We start from the raw sequence: 21,503 nt of genomic DNA, 5'->3' as shown, positions 1-21,503 counted from the left end.
GCAGTAGGAGCCTTGAAACTGCTTAGGGCCACTGGGGCCTTTTCTTGCAGTACCAAGTGTGTGTTGTTGGGCACCCTCTGCCTGCACTGGTGCCATAGCCCTCTGCATGCCCTTCCTTCTCCCTAGGGTATCACTGCTCTCCTCCTCCCATCCCTCCAGCACCTGCTCTAGAAGCCCTGGGACTTAGGCTGCTCATGGAAGGCTGGTAAAGATGGAAAGCTGGACCTCCTGCTAAGACACTATAACCACTTCGTTTCTCTTTTAAATTAAATCAAATTTCTTTCATACAGGTATTTACCATATATGGCAAATGTCCCTTAACCTCTACCTGTGTTCGCCCTTTGACTTCCATCTTTGCCCCAAATTTCACCATGTAGTTTCACGTCTGTTTGCGTATTATTGTTTTTTGAACTTGTTGTCTTCCATTTCAACGAGAATTGCACAAAGCACTGAAGTTCCCTTTCATACTTCCTGGAATGACTAAATGCTCAAAGTCCAAGAACAGCCACACCGTGTAATTCATAAAGCTAGTCCACTTCACGTCACCAAGCATTCACACCTTGGCTATATATTGGCCATCCAGATCTTACAGCTTGTCAGTCTATAGACCCGAAACAGCTGGGAGCTTTCCATACTCAGAGCTTCAAGGAACTCAACTTCCAAAACACAGAGTAAGTGAAGCCGGTCCCCTGCAGCAGCCTCGAACTCCCTGTCCCCCGTCATCTTTCTCGTTCTTTCCCCACCGAATGTCGGGTCCTGTCTACTCAATGCTTTCGGGTGGATGTCGGGTGGAGGAGTTGACAGCACAACTCATCCCTCTCAGGTTAACCCAACTTGGTTTCCTTATAGGAATCTTGGCTCCTTGGCATCTTCAGAGTCTCTTCTATCAAAGCACAGGCTGCTGAGGACTTGGAGTCACCGGAGCTGTGGTGAGAGCAAATGGCTTCCTCTCTGTGAGAGAAAAGGAAAGGGAGGGCTTAAGGTTGCAGGAAGATAACCCATTATGTTTGTTCTGACTGTGGTTAGTGAGGTAAAAAGAAGGGGGTCATGGCAGGTTATGAATGCCAGGCTTCTGTGGATCTAGAATCCCCTGAGGGTTCCCTATCCTCTTAGAGACCTGACCTTGTTACATGGTAAGAAAACATGGGGCCCTGGAGGGAAGCAGCAGAACACTAGAGGCAGAAAGAAATCAGCCCCTATGGAATTTGTTATTTAGAAGATGAGAACTTTGATTTGCCAAGGGAAATGAACTGTGCCAACCCAAGAGAGAAAGAGTGGTCTAGCCTTGGGTTGTTTTGCTTTGTTCCACAGACAGTAGGTCCTTCCTCTCCTGGCCCCTCTTTCTGTGCTTTCTTTCCAACCTGCAATTGTGGCAAAGTAACAACATACTCTTGAATGTCATACTCTTTCCCAGCAAAAAATAGTTGCCTAGACACCTTGAACCCCCAGTTCCTTTCTGAGAGAATTTCCCCAAAGTCAGTGCTACAATTTGAGAAAAAGGAACTACCTGGTAAATTAGACCCAAGGCTGCAGGAGTTCAGTGAGCTTTACTTCAGTCTTGGAATTTGGTGAGCTCTGGTGTCTACCTTGGTTTTTAAGGACTGTGTCTCAGCTGTGTGACTGAAGGTAGTGAGTATGAACCACAGACAGTTTTGATAGCTGGGGTCTTGATCTGAGATGACCAGTGTCCCAGGCTAGCCAACAGCTCCTCTAAATATGACTGCACTGTAGGACTCTTGAGTTTTAATAATCTCAGGGGCATTGTCCTTTTGCACTTTGGTGTGAGATGAGACTTCTGTCCCCTTTCCATGTGGATACTGATACCGAGTTGCTGTCTTAGGACAGGGCCTGATAAGGAGGGTGTTGGAGAGGAGAGACAGGGAAGGAAGAGGAACAGACGGTTCAGTAGGGTGGGGCTGCAGCCGTAACTATTAACTGGGCAGAAAGGAAACTGCTCTCTCTCCACAGTACAGGCTGTTCAGAATACCGTTTACTTTGGTTGAGGTTTTGCTTGATTATTTTAGAGTGGAGGGCGGAAGAGGGAGGCAGACAGGGTCTTGATGTATACCCCAGGCTGGCCTGTAATTCACTGTGGATGTTCTGCATGCCTCAAGCTCACAATACCCCCAACAGGCTCCCAGGGGCAACACCACAGGTTGGTCTCCTTGCAGCCTTTTGGTTGGAGATGAAGCTCTCTAGCAGGGCTCATTTCCGGGGCAGCCCTCCTGTGTAGAAATATGTAATGATTGGCACTAATGCACATTAATTAGCTCTCCGATGAAGCAGAATGCTCATCAAGGTGGGAACACACATCTTCCTGAGGGTTTCTTGCAGAGTTAATTCGCATTAACACCATGGTTAAGCTTTCAGTTTAAATCAGTGACTACACATATCTGACTTCATGTTGTTCATCTCCTGGGAGTCCAGACTTCTTCCTGGAGCCTGACTTTCAGCAACGTGTTCACTTGCTTTCCTTTAGCTGTGACCTATTTGAATCCATGGCCAGTCTGAACTTATCTTGGAAGAGTGTCTTTCTCCTTGGCCAGCTCTGGGTGCTTGGGAAAAATAAAGGGAAAGTGTTGGTTTATAATAGATATGGACCCCTGGGCCTGAATCCTCTCAGGTGTTGCGTGTGCCTCCACAGACCTGCCCAAGATAAAGTTGCTGAGAAAAAATCCCAATGGTGACTATAATACATATAAGCAATTTTACCACTTGACCTAGTAATTCAGTTTCTGGAAACCTAGCATGTCTATCTATGATTTTGCATTCTTAGACAATATTGCCTTCTTATAAAATGAGTTATGAATTCAGGCCCACACTCATGTTTTAGTCAGAATTCAATTCCTAGAGTCAAACTTCTTTACCACAGGGTTTTCTCTTTTCTTTATTTACTTCAGGATTCTATTTCTTAATTTCTGAGATTTAGTTATATTTCTGTATATCTTCTCAGGATTCCCACCTCCCATTCTAATATATCTTTATATTCCTGAACCTATCTACTTGTCGACTAGAGGAGCTTTATGAGAGAGCTCTTGGTCCTAATGAAATTCAGTAGCTGTAGCCAAGAGGCTGTCACATGCCTTTAATGCCAGCATTCAGGATGCACACTCAGGCAGATCCCTATGAGTTAGGGGCCAGCCTGATGCATACATAGTGGGTCAATGCCAGCCAAGGGTACATAGAAAGACCACATCTCAAAAACCATGAATAAAAATAGTAAAAATGAAATACAAATAAATAAAAAATCAGTAGCTGTGAATAGTATTCTCAAGACTCAGTTTGAATGACACTCCGTACTCATATATATTGCTCTAAGCCTTCAGAAGCCATCTCTAATCTCAGCTGTCATGATATCATGAAGCACTGGTGCATTAGTATGAATATGAAATTAAGTAGCAGTTTGCTGGAACTGAGGAATTGGTGCAGAGGCTCAGAGCACTTGTTGCTCTTGCAGAGGGCCTGGGTTTAGTGCCCAGCATGGTGGTTCACCAACATCCCTAACTACAGTGCCAGGGGACCCCTCTTCAGAACTCCAAGGGTACCATGTACATGTGTGGTACACATACATACATTTTTTTAAACATACATTTAAACACTCATTTAAAGAAGCTGCAGCTTACAGGGTTTTGACTGAAGCTGTTAATCACTAGTTTACAAACTAATTATAAATGAGATGTGATGTCAAGGAAAAATAAAATTCCAAACTTTCTACTCTGATTTCTGCCAGGATGGCAGATCATGATGAACTGTGCCACGAGGGAAAGAAAGCTCGTCATGTCTGTGAAATGGTCATTCCTTTAGTTGTACTTTAATGCATGTGCTGCACAGGGGTTCTATCCTCAACTGTCCACACATCAGGGCAGAGCTTTGTCACTCATTTTGTCGCGAGGCTGTAAACTGACACCAGCATCTTTCAACCATGATGCTAGAAGAACATGAGATGCAGAAGCTTAACTCAAACATTAGCAGATTGGATTCTGTCCTAGACTCTGACGTCATACAGAGGGATGGGCTGTGCCATATTCATGGCCACTTGGGAGGCTGAGGTGAGAAGAAGATTGGAGACTAGAATTCAGGTAACTCTGGCCAGAGAGAGAAGGAAAACAAAGGAACAAGACTGCTTTATTCCCTCTAGGGAAGCATTAAACAAACAAACAACAGCGACAAAATAAAACCAGAACTCATGAAGGTTAAATATTTATCTAGGAGAAGTCACATTCAGCACTGAAGGAACTCTCATCTTTGCAGGTCTCCTGCTCTGGAGGAGGCTACACAACGTGGAATTCCCTCTCTTGAGCACAAAGGACTTCAAGCAACTCAGATCCTGCACAAGGTAGGGTGAGCCAAGTGTATACCAGCATCCTGCAGACCCATTTTCTTTCTCTTTCTGTCCCCATCCCAACAATAGGTCCTGGCTATTGATCTGGGATGACTAGGAGTTGATGGTTCAAACCACTGTCTCATGTAAACCCTGGAGAGTTTCTGTTCTTCCTAGAATCTTTGGCTGCTTGGCATCTCCACAGCCTCTTCTCCCAAAGCACAGGCTGCTGAGGACCTGGACACTGCAGGAATTTGGTGAGAGCAAATGCTTTCATTTGTTTATGGGTTGGGGAGAGGTTAAGGGTGCTGAATTATGCTTGGTCAACAACAGATTTCCTCAGACCTGACGTTAGCCCTCAGTGCCACAAACAGGAAGTCTTACCTTGGTAACTCTGTGTACTGCCAAATTAAGCTTGGTCTAAGTCTGGCTGCTGAGGCAGGGGAAGAGGGGTTCGTGTAGACCACCAGAGCCCCTTGAGGATGCCCCATCGTCTTCGAGATCCGACCCTACAGCTGAAACAGACGTAAGATCTCTACACAGAGAAGAATGAAGTTAGATCTCACCCTAAATATACAGGAAACTAAAAACAGACTAAAGAGATAAAATTTCACATCCCACAGCTGGGTTACTAAAAGATAAGCCCCAGAAGCCCTCATCTCTTCAGGGTCAAAGGCTGGATAGAGGTTAGGGGACACATTCACAGCAGATTCACAAATGCAAGAGAGGCTTTTGACAAAAATGTTAATGTCGCTAATTATTGAAATGCAGGAAGCACAGTGATATATGATTTGGTCTTGTCAGAATGACTGATTATTTTATTCCTTTCATCATTATTGCTTTATTAGTATTGATGTTTTGCCTGCCCGCCTGTATGTACACCAGGTGTGTGCCTGGAGCTCTGCAGAAATAAAGAGGGTGACAGAGTGCCTGAAACTGGAGTTACAGAAGGCTGAGAGTCATCATGTGGGTGCTGGGAATTGAACCAGGGTCCTTTGGAGGAGCAGCCAGTGCTCTTCACTGCTGAACTATGCCTTCAGCACCATGAATTTTTTAAGATTAATTTTATTTTATTTTCATGTATAGAACTTGAGTCTTGTGCAAGAGCAGCTGGTGCTCATGACCACGGAGCCTCTCTCTCCAGCTCTCCTCATCCTGCAATTACTGTTATCAGAAAAGTGAAAGGTAAATGTTGTCATTGATGTGGAGTAAAGGGATCCCTGCACAGTGTCAGGGAGAGTATGAATTAGAGTGGATATCTTGGAAAACATAGAGGCACCTGAAGTGAGAAATACTACTAGGTTTGTTTAAGAGAAATGAAGTCATTGTGCCAGAGAGACAGCTGCATGTCCCTGGCCATTGCTGCATTTTTGAAAAAGTCAAAATATGAAATCATGGATGGAATATGTAGTACACTCACACATTAGTCAATATGGAGTCTTAAAAGGAAGGAAATATAGTCATTTGTGTACACATGGAAGAGCCTGAATGACATTACATAATGTAAAATGATCCAGGCACAGAAGAGCCAATCTTGTATGAATTCACTTATGTAAGGAATCTAAAGAACCTGATATGATGGTAGTAGAAGTTAGGGTAGCAAGGAGCAGGAGTGGGCTTACATGTTGAAAGATTTAAAATGTTGTCATGTAAGGGGAGCATTGCAGAACAGGGTGCCAACAGCAAATAACATTGTATTCTACTTTGAAAGCTACCACAAGTAGACATCATATTTCATGGTGCTGAGGGTTGCAGCTTGGGCAGAGAACATGCTGAGCTCTGCTTTTAAACTCTATCTCCAGCCCTCTGATTACTTTTCATTTGGAAAGGGTGCTTTGCTAAGTTACTCAGGCTGTCCTTGAACTCACCCTGCATTCCAAGCTTGACTTTGAACTTGTGAACTTTCTGCCTCAGCCTCCTGGGTACTGGCTTATAGGATGCACCACCAGACCTAGCTCTAGAAGCAGGTGTTAAGTGTTCTTCACACAAAAATGACAGCTTTATCATTTTGTATAAAGTTATTCACATGTCAATTAACTTAATGTAACCATCCCATAATATGTACCTATTTCATATGTGTATTTTGCACTCTGAATACACAACATTTATGTTAGTGAAATGGAAAGGAAGAATGGAAAGAAGACAGACAGACAAGCATAGATGGCTCAGTAAATCATAACACTGGCTGCTCTTCTAGAAGACCTGGATTCCATTCCTAGCACCCACGGGGCAGCTCACAGCCATTTGTAACTCTATTCAGATAACCTAATGTTATCTTTGACTGTCAAAGACACCAGGGAGGGTTCATAGACATACACACAGGAAAAAAAACATTTAAATTTTTTTTGAAAAAAATAATCTGTAATACACACACAGCACACTTAAACATATTCAAAGAGATAAAAAAATCTACAGGGCATTAAAGCATCCACACTGAGATGGCGACGTCAGCCCCAGTGGCACTCACCAACTCAGTTCCCCCGAATCAAATGAGTTCAGTGGGGTTTACCCCTCAGCAAAGGACAGGCATGAAAAGTTGCATTTACTTGATATTGGCCAAGGCACTGAAATGCCCCATCTTAGCCTCCCACATCTCTACAGCTCCTCTTGTATAAGGCTGTGTCTTTGCCATCATTCCGCACGTGAGTGCCCCCTAGTGTCAGGACAGCAAAGTCAGTGCAGTTCAAAACAACCTCCCACAGAAAATTAGTCTGAGAAAATTGATTTGGTGGTGGTGGTGATGTTTTCTACTCACACGAGCCTCTTTCTTATTTATTGGTATTATTTTACCGAACAAAGGGTTTCACTATGTCACTGTCACCCACAAGATGACCTATGACCCTAGGACCCCTCTTTACTCTCTCTTCTCCCCTTCCCACTCCTGCTCCTCTTCCCACACAGCCTCCCTTGTACTTTAATACCTTTCAGAAGCTTTATTCTGCATGTGAGAGTCAACACACAATTCTGTCTTTCTGCATCACTTCACTTACTCGATCCTAGGTTCCATCAATTCTCCCGCAATGGTGCATTTCATTCACCTTTATGGCCAAATAAACCCTCAGGATAGAGTGAGGCTGCAGTACCCTGGACTGTGCATACACGCCATGTGCTCCTCATCCACTCACCTGCTGATAGGCACCTTTGCTTCAGTAACTCAGCTGTTGTGAAGAGGAAGGTGACATGCATGAGTGTGTGTGTGTGTGTGTGTGTGTGTGTGTGTGTGTGTATGTGTGTGAACTTCAGGATGACTTAGAGTCTTTAGGTCGTGTACTCAGGAGGGCAACTTCCGTGGTTTTTATTTTATTATCTTTAGTAGGATGTCTTTTGTTTATTCTTGGATAATTTCATATGTGTAACAATATATCCTAATCATATACACCTCTTCTCCCCTTGTCCACTCCTAGTCCTTTCCTGCCTTTATTTTCTGTCTTATTAATTAATTAACTAATTAATTATGACCCACCTAGTCCAGTGAATGTGGCCTGTTGAACACAGAGTGGCCTTGTTGGCTTGATCTTGTGCATGTACTGACTCTACAGTGAGTTCGTGGAGACAGTGGCCTTGGCACTTCCTCAAGACACTTCTCAGTAGTCCTCTCCATCCTCCAGTTTTCACAATATTTTAATGGATTTGTTTTATGTGTATGTGTTTTGTGTGTGGGGGTGGGTGTACAAGGTGTGTGCTTAGTGCCCTCAGAGGGCAGGAGAAGATTCTGATCCTTGGAACTGGAGTTGCAGATGGTAGTGAGCTGCTAATCAGTGCAGTGAAGCAAACCTTAGTCCTCTGGAAAAACAGCAATGTCTCTTAACCAGGGACCCATTTCTCCAGCCACCAGCTCTCAGTTCTGACAGTTTTCATGTCCTGTCTTCTGCATTGTTCCCTGAGCTTGACAGGAAGAACACTCAGTCACTACTTCTCAACACTTTTGAGCAGTGAAGAGTCTCTGTATCAATTTCTGATCACTGCAGAGAGAAGCTCTTCAGGCCAAGCTTGAGAGTAGCAGTAATCCAAGTATATAACCATCATGGGAACGTTTTAAAATAAGTTTTAACTTATTTATTTTGTATGAATTGCTGTTTTGTCTGCGTGCATGTCTTTGTACCACATGTCTGAGCCACCATTTAGGTACTGGGATTTGAACATGGGTCCTCTGGAGTAGCAGCCAGTGCTCTTTACTGCTAAGCCATCTCTCTAGCCCTGTTGGATCTGCTGACATCAGTGCACGCTGTCCTAGTGTGGAAGGGTGGCTGCTTTTCCTGTAGTCTGTCATGTCAAATGGGGAACGCAAAGCTCTACTGCAAGTTGGAGTTGCCCTGGCTGGAATTCTGAGGACTAGACTAAGGATAGGTGCAAACCAGGATGGGCAACAAGTTCATTAATTAAACAAAATATTAAGGAACTAAACAGGATTTTAAAAAAATTTCAATTATTTTATTTAAGTTTATGTTTTGCTTTCATGTGTGTCTGTGTGAAGGTGTCAGACTCCCAGGAACAGTACTTACAGACAGTTGTGAGCTTCCATATGGGTGCTGACAATTGAATCCAGATCCTCTGAAAGAGCAGTCAGTATTCTTCACCCCTGAGCCATCTCTCCAGTTCCCCTGAACCAGATATTTAAGACTACACTAATTGAATTTTTTAAATATTTGGAAAGGGCCAATACATAGTTAGTAGACAGAAAAAAATCTGTAAACTGAAGACCAATGAAACCACTAACACAGGCGAATCAATAGGAACTGATCTTTTAAACTAATATCAGTCATTCACTTTTAACAATAAAAGCTAAGGAGTCAGATGCTGGGGTGAGAGCCTGCTTTCTCCTACACTGTCTTAAACAACACTCCTCCAAATGAGTGTCCCTCCATTCTACTTCCTGTGTGTCTCTTTCTAGGCCCTCCTGACACCCTCTTAGTCTCTATGGTCTTGTTTTGTTTTGTTTTGTTTTCCGGTTAGGTGCTTGCTCTGCCTCTTGACCTATGACTGACTTTATTTAATCCTGTTTGCAATATTCAAGCAGAAAGCTCTTGGATTAAAGGTGTGTGCTAGGGCTGAGCCACACTAAAACTATAAAAGGGTTTCCAATGAATAAAGCAGTCTTGGGTTTGGCATTGTGATCAAATATCCTAAAACTAGGAACTGAAAACAAAACCCAACATTATGTGGATCTCTACCAGGAAGGCTAAAGGGGTGATTGCTTTTATCCACAGAACTTGAGGTCACAAAGGAGGTGAGAAGTTATTTGAAGAAATAATGTCTGCAAACTCCCCAGTGTTGGTGGAAGACATGGATCAACAGACATTCACAGAGCCATCTGGTCAACTGGAGTGTCTAGGGGACATTCTCCAGGGCAGACAGTATGCCAAGCCAGGACCTTTGAAAAAATCAAAGTATGTGAACTAACTGATTGTCGTAAGGGAAGGAAAGGACTAGGAAGCTTCCCAGAAGGAAAGTCAGAAGCACAGAGGATCCTAGGACAGGAACAAAGTGCTCATAAACAACGACACAAATAGGACTTCACATGATTAGAAAAGAATGTCCTGAGAAAATGAGGAGAGGAAATCAAGACACCAGAACATAGAAGCTACATCGGGAGGGCGAGTTAAGAGTGGGGAACACCTACATTAATGGACAAAAGGGGCTGTGATGTGTCTCCTGGAGAATGCTCACCTGACAAATGCCAAGCCCTGAATGTCACCCTAACCACTGTGAGGAATAGAGACCATGGGACATGTTCACACTCAGTGAATCAAGCCAGTCCCAGAAAGACAAATCTCAGATATTTCCTCTCAGTTGTTTCCCAGAGTTTATAGATTATACATCCATAAAACCATGTGTGTGTGTGTAAGACATGAAAGAAGTGGTGAAATTGTATAAGGGGACATAGGGGACAGATGGGACGGTGACATCAAAGAAAGGTCAGACAACACATACTTAGTGTGCAGCACACACTTTCTGTAGAGGTTGGAGAGTTGGCTCAGGGCTTAAGAGAAGTTGTAGCCCTTGCAGAGGACCTGGGTCAGATTGCCAGCACTTATGTGGTGGTTCACAACCACCAGCAACTCCAGTCTTGAGGGATCCAACACCCTCTTCTGACCTCCATGACCGCCAAGCATTCCTGTGGTGCACATACATACATGCAGACAAAACACTCATGCACATAAAGTAATAAAACAAATAAGACTACACAATTTTATATGTCCCTTATATAGCCCAGAGCCATGAATGATGAATATACACAAAGAAGTCTATTAGTTCAAAACTACTAGAAAGGATCAAATATGATTGTGACAATGAATTTAAAAATTTAGCAATTGAGTATTGTATTGTATTTAGAATTGGCCCAACAGCCCCTAAACCAAACATCATGTCTGACAATCACACTTAATCACCCAGAGCAGGTCAGACAATTTTGCTGTGTCTTGTAAAGCAAAGCTGGGTCTCACTGGTTACGTCTCCTGTAACGCCTCTGTCTGTTTTACAGGAAGCCACGTCATCTTGGAAACAGAGCCAGTGCTTGCAAAATGAGCATCAGCCTTGATCAGGAGACAGACTATGCAGAGCTGGTTCTCTCTGTAGGAGAAATCACACTGGGAGAGATGAATAGGAAGTTAATGAAAGATACTCAACTAAGAAAACGACAGGCCAAAATTATCTCACAGGCTGTATGCACTCTTCTGAATTCTGGAGGGGGCGTGGTCAAGGCTCACATTAAGAATTCCAATTACATCTTCACCAGAGATGGAATAGGACTGGAAAATTCTTTTAATGATATTCTTCTACTTCCTCAGAAATACCTAGACTACATGCAAAACAAAGACTACTTTTTAATTTTTGTGAAACCATGGAACCAGAATTTCTCTGGTCTGCGTGTCATCACCTTGAAAACCAATTTCTACCTGAGAAGTTTATCATCGTCACATGAACTTAAAGCTCCTGATGCAGTGAAGTTCCTCAAAGAAAGGAAGGATACTAAAGGGAGATCAAGACAAAGTCGGCCTGGATCATTTGATTCTGATGAATTACAACCAGAAAGTCTTGTCATGTTTTTTAACATGGAAAAGCTAACCTACGAGGAGACATTCTGTTTTACTAAATCCAAACATGCTGAAGTTAAAATGCCCCCTAAAGAAAAGATTTTAGAGATTCTCCCTCAAACTGTCTCTGCATTTGCAAACACTGAAGGGGGATACTTGTTCATTGGTTTAGATGGGGAAAAACAACAAATAATTGGTTTTAAAGCAGATGAGAGTGACCTCGTGGAGCTAAAGAGTGAAATAGAGAAGTGCATCGGACAGCTGCCTGTCACTCACTTCTGTGAGGAGCAGGAGAAGATAAAGTACACATGCAAATTCATTCCAGTCCACAGACAGGGAACTGTGTGTTCATATGTCTGTGCGCTCAGAGTAGAGAGATTCTGCTGTGCTGTGTTCGCTGCAGAGCCCGATTCATGGCACGTGGAAGGCAGCTGTGTGAAGAGGTTTACCACAGAGGAATGGGTGAAGCTCCAGATGGACACCACACCAGGTTGAAAAGGGGGACTGCAGTCACTTTACATTTGGGACAGGGGGTGGGAAGATTTGTGGGACTGGGGAATGTCGAGACTCCTTATGTCTCAACAGCTAATTTACTGACCTCTGCTAGATACAATCCTGAGTTGACAACCTCCTGTTTCCTTCTGCCCTCCTTAAGAGATTCCCAATAGAAAGTACCTTAGCTGTTTTCAGAAATGCTATGAGCTATTCCCTTCACAATGGCCAACTGTGATACAGCCTGCATTTCTGGTGGCCAGGACTGAAGCAAGAGGAGGAAGGGGCCCCAACTCATAATTCCCCTCGAGGGTGGTTTCACCTCTCACAGGGGGTAAACTGACATCTCTGCCAAGCCATAGGCCATGAACAAACTGCAACCCGAAATTTTGCCCCAGAAGACTGAAAGTGGTCCTTAGTCAGGCCTCCCTGGCAGTTCCATTTCCATCAGAAGGCTGGTCAGCCGAGCCTTTCATGGTCACTGTCCTATCTGCTTCCTGCGCTTTTGCTCATCCTCCCAGAGCTGCCTATTAGTTCTCCTTGCCTCTTTCCAGACTATGTCTAGCCTGTTTGTAAAATTCCCTGCAATGGCTGCTGTAGCCCATCCCCAAGGACCTACTGCACTGATCTCGTTTCTCATTGTCCAATTTCTGTGTCAGTTGTCTTTCACTAGCAGTGACAAATGCTTTAGAAAATCAAGTTATGAAAAGGCAATGTCCCTCTGTTTGGGCATTTGCATGTGCTAGCACACCATGTATTGTCTCCTTTGCTTTGGTGCCTGTGATGACCTGTGTTCATTTCAGGAACCCCACCATCTAATCTTCCCCGTTGTCCCTTACCTTTTATTCCCATCTGCCTCTCTGCTGAACACTCCCTCCTTCCTTTCACATTTGTGTACAAAATGGAACTATACATTTTTCTCCGAAGAGAAGGAAATGATGTCCTTTTATCTCCTTTGGAACAGGAAGCCTTAGTTGAATCAAAAACCAGAAACTTACACCATCTGAAAATCAGAGCTTCCTCCTCTCTGCACAAACTCACTTCTTCACCAGGCTTCCTTCCTTCTGGAGTTAACTGCTTTTAAAAGAAAGCAAAGCTGGGGACATTTCTGAGATGATAGGGTACTTGCCTACCATCTAGAAGCCCTGGCTTCAATTGCCTTCATTTTGTAAAATCATAAAACAGGGAATAGTGATGCACTGTGGCCCAAGGTCCACATAGTGGGTTTGTGGCCAGCATGGTCTTGAGAATGCCAGTCTCTATTTAAAAATGCAGGAAGTAAAACAGACCCATGTAATTGTTAATACATTTCACTACTATAGTGCACTTTCTGTTCTTATGTTTTCTGTAAGTGTAGTGTGGAGCACTTCACTATCATCAAAGCTTCATTTTGCAAATTGTATTTGACCTCAAAATCTAACCCCATTTCCTCTTAGGAAGACACAGCTCACCTGAGACTTTTAACACACGTTGAACAAGTTGCTGAACAGTATGACCTGTGGAAAATTTAAAATTGTCTATATGTCTTCTCAGGGTCTTCCAAGGAAAATGATAAACAGACCCTTCAATCAAGCATCCCACCACTCTGGGCCTTTAGCTGTTTTGCTCATGACATCCCGGAAGCTCAGCAACAGAGGGCTCATCTTCCAGGTAGTGTCACTGTGGCTTCCTAGGTTGGTTGCTATGACTATGTTCAAGCCTCCTTGCCCCATCAGGGCTCCATGTTGAAATCTGTCTCTAGGCTTCCTGCACTGGCATTGATACTTGTTTTCAGGTCCCACACCACCCTGCCCTTGCCAAGCACACATACAGAATAGCACCTGGCTACATGTCACGTTCTGACATAGAAGGACTGTAGACACAATGTACTTCCTCTCCAATGCTAACTGGCCAGGTAGAAGGTGAGAATGCCATTCAAATCCCTGTACTGGATACAAAACTTTCAAGAACTATGGGTTTACACTGTGATTGCCAATCTGTGCTTACCAGGGAAGCCTGGTCTACCTTGTGGTGTCCTCTGAGGCATCCTCTCTCCATCCCTGGATCTCTGGGAATGTGTTCTGCTCTCTCCTTTGCTCTATGGAATCTTCCTGTTTCTCTACACTTTCCTCCTGTCTCATCACCTCTTTGACGCTTACTGATGCCTGACATTTCTGTCTTCAGCATCAGGTCTGTCCTTTGCTCCCCTGACTCTTCTCAGTCATGGAGTTGCCCAGAGCAAGCTTCTGATGCACCCTGTTATGGAAAAGGTGGGGGTGTGAGTGTTCATCCACTTCCCAGGCTCCCCCTTGGCAGAGTCTGTGTTTCTAAGACCCCCTTGCACTTACAGCCCTCCTGTTCTTGAATTATTATTGTTTGGTATTGTGTATGTTCACCTTCTGGTGATGCAAAGTGAGGAACTTACTAGCTGCTTGGTGATGGTTCACACAGGATACTCCTGGCAGTTTTCTTTTTAATTTGGTATGTTTATTTATTTTTCTAGTGGTGTTTAGAAAGGTGACATGCTCTCCAGAAGCCCTCTTCATGGAACAGTTCTCAGAATATGAGAGATATGAGCAGTTACTTTGGACAGAGCTGGGCTCACTTTGTCAAGGAATGCTGTTCATCTCTAAGACCTGGATTTTGGATCCTGGCTCGCAGGAGAAGCAGGAAGTCATCTTGGATATGCTTCATATTTCCCAGGACAGACTCCTGACCCTGCACAGCTTTGTCCTGGGAGATGGGGAGCTGGAAGACGACAGCACTGTTCTGAGGGAACTAGGTGCTAAGTTAAAGAACTATTGTAAACAAACTGCACTAACTTTAAAGCAGATGCTGGTAAATCATGCTGGTTACACAGGGAAAATAGGTGTTGTGATAAAGATAACGTACTTGGGTCATAGGGCCGTGTCTCTATATGATTCAAGCTCGATAATACATTACCCCAGAGACTATTATCTTACAACCAAGACAGTAAGGAACTTAGAGAAGGCTCTTGATGAGGTCTTAGGCACTGTTTAATGATATAAAACTATAGCGATCAGTTTACCTCTGACATTTTAAACATATAGAATTAGATACCTTGATTTTCGAGGAATGTCCTAGATCATGTCTGAGAATTCTTGGCATGGGAAATGGACTATGATGCAATGATATTTCAGTTATGTAGGTGATAATGTTCTCTCATTCCATAAATATATGGAAAATGTATCTTTGAATAACTTCACAGGAATAGAAATGAAATTCTGGGAAAGGGACTGGTTGTTAAAGAAGGCAATGGTAAAACAGGGCTTTGAAAATGTGTCCTTGAGCTGGGGATGTGGCCCATACCTTTAATTCCATCGCTTGGAGGAAGGCTGGTCATCTTAGTCTGCATAGGGTGTTCCAGGACAGTCAGGGCTGTGAAAAGAGACCATGCCTCAAAATAAATACAAAAGTAAATAATAAAAAGCATAAATGTGGCTGGGCGTTGGTGGCGCATGCCTTTAACCCCAGCACTCGGAAGGCAGAGGCAGGAGGATCTCTGTAAGTTCAAGGCCAGCCTGGTCTCCAGAGTGAGTGCCAGGATAGGCTCCAAAGCTACACAGAGAAACCCTGTCTCGAAAAACAAAAACAAAAACAAAAACAAAAAAAAGAAAGCATAATTGTGTCCTAATTTTCATAGCCATCCTTCTGGCTGAGGAAATGCATGCTACCTTTAATTACGGAAGATACTCTTCTGGAGAAGTTAGTGAAGAAAATGGAGAAGGCACTATAGGTGACCTTCAGTGTTGCTGCTCAGCTGCCTGTGTCATTATTGTTACATATGTGATTTGTGTGTGACAAGCTCAGGAAGGACTTTCCACATGTCCAATATCACTGAGGCAAGGCCCAGGATATGGGGAAAGTTAATGCAGACTGCTCACAGCAGCATACAGTCAATGTTTCCAAAAAGGTCAAAGACACATAGAAACGAATACAATTCTTTGTTCTATCTTGAAGAAAAACAATGTATCTGTTGCTGTAAGACTTCAAAATGTCAACAAATGCTAGGAATTAGGCCATGCAAGTACTCTCTATGGGGCTAAAGCATGTGCTCCAGTTCCAATTGTAACATTGTTCCTTTTTGAAGTCTTGATAGTATGGTTTTAAGATTTCGATATTGTTCTTTTATGGTTCGATGTATGTATGTTTTATTTTCGAATTTTAATATTGCGTGTGCTGTAGATTAACACCTGTAAGGGTATTTACAGCATTGAGTTTATATTCGAGTATTATTCATTAATTTGAAATGTTGGTGGTTCCTTCATAAAGGAAGCAATGTCCTTGTTGTACATCTTCATTTGTGAAGGATAAAATTTCTCAACATTTGGACCCTAGAGGTGATGAAATATGTGGTACCTGTTGTGACTTTTGATGGAGCTCATCAAAAGCCAGGTTGGCCACCACGAGAACGTCTATGACAGGGGCTATGGATTGGGGGCTCACAGATGCCAGTCATCCTAAGCCATGTTTTCTGTTTTCATCTATTTTCTAACCAATACAATCTATTTTTAAAATCAACCTCATTTCTCATCTAATTTTTCTTATATCTGGAACCTTCTGAATACCGTTCTTTTCTTGCATTTTTCTTTGATGAAGCTTCATTGTAATATCTGGAAAGTTATACTTAACCAAAATTTGGATGCCAACAAAATGTTCTGCTAGCTTTCCATGTTTTTAAAATAAATCATCATTTCAAAAACATCACCAATGTCTTTTAAATACTTCTTATTGTTTTTCCAGAATAACGGTTCTAGGTTTCAGGTGTTTTGATTCCTTGGGCTTGTGGTTTTCAGAATTGTGGCTCAGATCTTTGCAGACCGAGGAAGTAAGAGGTCCTATTATCCTCAAGCTATGCCTCCAGCCTTTCCCTCACACCTCATGGGCCTCTTTCTACTTCCCTGGCCTCCACCTACACTTACTCCCACCTACATACACAGACAGGTGTAGCTAAGAGGCTAAGGTCTATATTTGAAAGAATGTGTGCTATTTGTCTTTCTGAGCCCGGGCTACCTCACATAGTATTTTCTGTTTCTAGCTGTTAGTTTCCACCACATCAGCAGCCTGCCTCCGCTGCCAAAGCGGTCATGTCATCGCCTGTCTCCAGGTGCCTTCGCACCATCCGCTGTGGGACATGTGCACCCCTTTAAAGTGCCCACCAGAGCACAGCTCACTCTGGTCTCTTGTCTTTCTTGCCTCTTCTCCTCTCTTTGCCTCCCTTTCCCACTCTTGCCTCCTCTTTTTACTCCCGCCTCTTACTCCTCTCTTGCCCCCTGCTCTTCTCTTGCCTCTCTTCTTCGTCTGTCTGTCTGTCTGTCTGTCTGCCTGCCTGCCTCTCTCAGGTCCCCACTCAGGCATAGCCTTTCATTCTCCCCCTTCCCCAATAAAGCTCTGGCACTAACTCTGTTGCACCTGCCATGTTTGCTTAGTGGCATGCTTCAGCACGGCCTGCTGAAGGGTAGCCATTCTCCTTTCTTTTTATCATTACACTAGCCATTTTCCTGACATGTTTATAAATTCATTTTTTGTTGTTGCTGCTGAAGAAAGTTCCAATGTGTATATGGACCAAATTTTCATTATTCATTTGTCTGCCAAGACTCAGTTTTAAACATTAAATGTGAAGAAGATAATTTTCTGTGTTTATTTTGTTTGAGACACACACACACACACACACACACACACACACACACACACACAGAGAGAGGAGAGAGAGAGAGGAGAGAGAGAGAGAGAGAGAGAGAGAGAGAGAGAGAGAGAGAACATAAAGGGGTGGGTAGGGAGGATCTTGGAGGAACTGGGGCAGGGAAAAACATCCAGATCTATTATATGAAATTTTTTCAATAACTTTTTTTTTTTTTTTTTTTTTTCTGAGGCAGGGTTTCTCTGTGGCTTCGGAGGCTGTCCTGGAATTAGCTCTTGTAGATCAGTCTGGTCTCGAACTCACAGAGATCCGCCTACCTCCTACCTCTGCCTCCCGAGTGCTGGAATAAAGGTGTGCGCCACCACCGCCTGGCTTTTTTCAATAACTTAAAATAAATAAATAAATAAAAAAGCTGTCTTTAAGGCATCAGCAGGGACACAGAAAGTGTAAAAGTGGCTTTGTTACAAGGACTCTGCACAGAAGAAAACCTCCCCTCCCCTCCCTTCCTCTTCTCCCCTCCCCCTTCCTCCTTCTCCTTCCTCCCTTCCCTGCCAGCACCTGGGGATCTTGATCCAGGGTGTGTGAGGTGAGGGGGCAGGGCAGAGATGAGCAGAGACAGGCTACAGTAGAGGTCCAGGAGAGAAGTGAGAAGAGACTGAAAGAGCAATAGGAGAGCAGAGGCTGGAGAGGGAGGGAGGGACCCTCGGGGACCCCAGATGTAGGTGTCTCTTCATCATCAACTTCAGACAAATAGTCATCTTATGTCACGGAGCTTTGTCACACTCCTGGACTCACTGAAGCAATTCGGCATGCTTCCTGCTGTCTCCTAGTGTTTTCCATCACTGTCGTGTTCCTGAGCTGTTCAGTCCTCAGTAGGAAATGGTGCCTAAGGCCTTAAACCTGACTTGATCCCTCAAACCCCAACTTGTGTCAGGGTCCACAGGTCCACAGCTGCACCTGCTGTACCCACTTTCCAACACTTGCGCAGTTTCAGCTTCTTAAGTTTTTAAACCACTGAAGTTTAGCTTGCCTCTCCTGGGTCTATAATTATTCATTGGTGTTTCCCCAATTATTTTGCAAGCATATGTAGATTTACCCAAAGGAAACGGATACCTTTATTAGTTTCTCTAGTGAATCTAATGTAGTATGGCTATGTGTTAACATTTTCTACTGTCTTACAAGAATGTTCCATATATCAATGCTGTCATATTTTGCTAATTCTTTTGCTAGATTTATGCCTTTATTCTTATGTTATTTATCTAATGGTATATTAATACAGATTTGACAGAACCCTGCAATGCCTTTAAAGGGCTGTGAATTGTCTTTTAGATTTTGGTGGTCCTATTTTTTCACCTTATTTTTTATGTGTTGTTATTTAATGTTGTATTTACTTTTGTTGTTATTATTGTGTGTGGGGCACACATGCACCAAGCACACCTGCAGATGTCAGAGGACAGCTCCCCTTCCACCTTGTTTTTAGCAGGTTCTCTCTTGATTTTTGTTTCCTTGTTTTGAGACAAGCAAGATCTTTCTGTGTGTAGTCCTGCTAGCCTGGAACTCATGTAGACCAGGCTGGCCCCTAGCTCACAAGGATCTGCCTGCCTCTACCTGCCTCCACCGTGATGGGATGGGATTAAAGAAGTTCCACCTAACCATGCTCTCTTGGGTTTTTGCTTAGTTTTGCTTTTTTCCCAGCTGTGTTAATTATTCCAGGCCAGCTGACTCTTGAGCCTCCAGGCAGTTCTCTGGTCTCTTCCTCCCCCCTCAAAGGAGGGGGCTGATATTGCAGGTGCAAACCACTACAGCCAGGCTTTTGTGGATTTCAGGGACCCAGTTCAGGTCATCAGGCTTGTGTGGCAAGAGCTTTTGTCCGCTAAGTCATTTTACCTTGTGTTCAATGGGATGTTTTGTTATCATACAGAATAGTGGATTCTTCATGGTATCTTCATATATATGTTATTGTATGGTGTTCTCATTTGTTCCCTTTCCCCACAGCTGCTTCTTTCTTCCTCCTAGTCTGAGTCTGCTTTCTTGTTACAGGTACTCCACTGCACTCTGTATTTTCTCCTTCCTTTCAGCTCTCCTCCTCTCCTTTCATGATCTTTTATTCAGTTCTATGCCCTACTCAGACAGTGAGAGAGAGAGAGATAGAGAGAGAGAGAGAGAGAGAGAGAGAGAGAGAGAAATACATATATCACACACACGCACGCATATACAAATATATGTTTTTAAGTCCAATTTCCACATACAATAGAAAAGTTGTATTTGTGTGAGTTTTGCTTGTTTTGCTTAATATAGTAAATTGCAATTGTGTCTGTTTTCTATAACTATCATGATTTCATTCTTCTTTACAGTTGCATAATTACACTAGTTATGGACACATCTTTAGCCACTTATTTGTGACAGACTTCAGGCTAGTTCCATCTCCCAGCTCTTGTGAATAGTGTGGCATGCTGGACCAAACTTGCATCCCTGGAATGAAACCATTTAGTTGGGGTGTACAATCTTAGTGTGTTGCTTAATTTGATTTCCAAGGACGTTACTTAGAATACTCTCATCTGTCTTCAACTGGGAAATTGGTCTTTAGTTGTTTCAGTATCAGGATAATGCCAAGTTCATGGAATAAATTTCCAGTTTTCCTCCTATTTCATGATGCAGTTTGATGAGCATTGGTGGTAGCTCCTTTTTTTTTTTTTTTTTTTTTAAATGTTTGCTAGAATTTGAAAATGAACCTATCTGATCCTGGGCTTTTCTCTGCTCCCAGATTTCCCAGTTTTGTAAAAACGTAAGTTTATAAAATATAAATGGTGCAGTGACCCTGCACCACTCTGTATTTCACTGGTTACCCCCCCCCCCCCCGTCTCTTTCTCTGTTATTGTTTTTGATACAGGGTCTCACTATGTAGCTCTGGCTGTCCTAGAATTCATTATATAGACCAGGCTGATCTCGAACTCACGAGCTCCACCTGCTTCTGAGTACTGGAATTAAAGGCCTGCATCACTATGCCTGACTTTTATTCCCCCTTTTTAATTTTTTTAAAAGATTTATTTATTTATTATGTATAGAGTGTTCTGCCTGCATGTAACCCTGTAGGCCAGAAGAGGGCACCAGACTACATTACAGATGGTTGTGAGCCACCCTGTGGTTGCTGGGAATTGAACTCAGGACCCCTGGAAGAACCAGCAGTGCTCTTAACTGCTGAGCCATCTCTCCAGCCCTTTACCTCCCCCCTTTAACCTCTATTTTATTTAAAAAAAATGTTTCTTCTCAGTGTGTTTTAGTTAGGTTGGCTAGGTAAATTCTGTTTTTTTTTATTATTTATTATACTTTTATATTACAATTACATCGTTTCCCCCTTCCCTTTCCTCCCTCGAAACCCTCCTTAGTCTCAAATTCATGGCCTCTGTTTTTCATTAATTGTTGTCACATGCCTATATGTACATGCATATATATTCCTAAACATCCCTGTTCAGTCTGTATAGTGTTACTTGTATGTATATTTTCAGGGCTGACCATTTTGTATTAGGTAATAATTGATGTGTTTGTCCCTGGGGAAGACTGTTTCTCCTCCTCTCAACATTCATTAGTTGCCTATAGTCCTTTATGCAGGGTTGAAGCATTAGGTTTTCTGTTTCTTTCTTTCAAAGAACCAATTCATTGCTTGGTTGATACTTTATAATGTTCTTTTAGTCTCCATTTCAGTTTTATCTGCCCTGTTCTTCATTATTTATTACCACCTACTGCTTCTCAGTTTGAATGTTCTCATTTTTTCTTGAGGTTATTTATTTGAAGTTTTTGATTTTTAACGTTAACATTCACAACTATAAACTTACCCCTCAAATGTGCCTTGGTCAGAGCCTATGTGTTCTAATAGGTCATATTTCCATTTTCATTTGACTCTAGGCACTTTTTTAGTTTTTGTCTCTGATTTCTGTAATAACCCACAGGTCATTTAGGCATGTTTTGTTCAGTTGTTATACACAGTCATAGTTTCTGTATTTCATTTTATTTTTGA

General features: G+C 42.9%; 1 protein-coding gene and 1 long non-coding RNA gene across 3 annotated transcripts; both read left to right on the top strand.

Annotated features, from left to right (window-relative positions):
* LOC100750921 lies at positions 1 to 4,578 on the top strand. 2 transcript variants are annotated; one of them, XR_004770766.1, is made up of 4 exons: positions 1 to 671; positions 850 to 929; positions 4,252 to 4,336; positions 4,499 to 4,578. It is a non-coding gene; the product is annotated as an uncharacterized LOC100750921 (long non-coding RNA). The 2 variants fall into 2 exon arrangements; XR_004770765.1 differs by having other exon boundaries at positions 4,252 to 4,572.
* Positions 4,579 to 10,490: 5,912 nt separating this feature from the next.
* Positions 10,491 to 15,281, top strand: LOC118237615 (schlafen family member 12-like). Its single transcript, XM_035448049.1, has 3 exons — positions 10,491 to 11,845; positions 13,381 to 13,497; positions 14,330 to 15,281. Exons 1-3 carry the CDS (start codon positions 10,843 to 10,845, stop codon positions 14,845 to 14,847), a joined length of 1,638 nt encoding a protein of 545 aa, XP_035303940.1. The 5' UTR covers positions 10,491 to 10,842; the 3' UTR covers positions 14,848 to 15,281.
* The last annotated feature ends 6,222 nt before the right edge of the window (positions 15,282 to 21,503 follow it).

This window comes from Cricetulus griseus, chromosome 7 (genome assembly GCF_003668045.3).
Source record: "Cricetulus griseus strain 17A/GY chromosome 7, alternate assembly CriGri-PICRH-1.0, whole genome shotgun sequence".
NCBI lineage: Eukaryota > Metazoa > Chordata > Mammalia > Rodentia > Cricetidae > Cricetulus > Cricetulus griseus.
The sequence above is the reverse complement of the archived record's forward strand: the minus strand, read 5'-3'. Positions and strand labels throughout refer to the sequence as shown.

Bases quoted from the DNA above. Each gene is read 5' to 3' on its own strand.
- LOC118237615 (XM_035448049.1), top strand. From the start codon at position 10,843: ATGAGCATCAGCCTTGATCAGGAGACAGACTATGCAGAGCTGGTTCTC. The intron at 11,846-13,380 runs GTTGAAAAGGGG...ATGTCTTCTCAG, and splicing joins CCAGATGGACACCACACCAG to GGTCTTCCAAGGAAAATGAT. The intron at 13,498-14,329 runs GTAGTGTCACTG...TTATTTTTCTAG, and splicing joins ACAGAGGGCTCATCTTCCAG to TGGTGTTTAGAAAGGTGACA.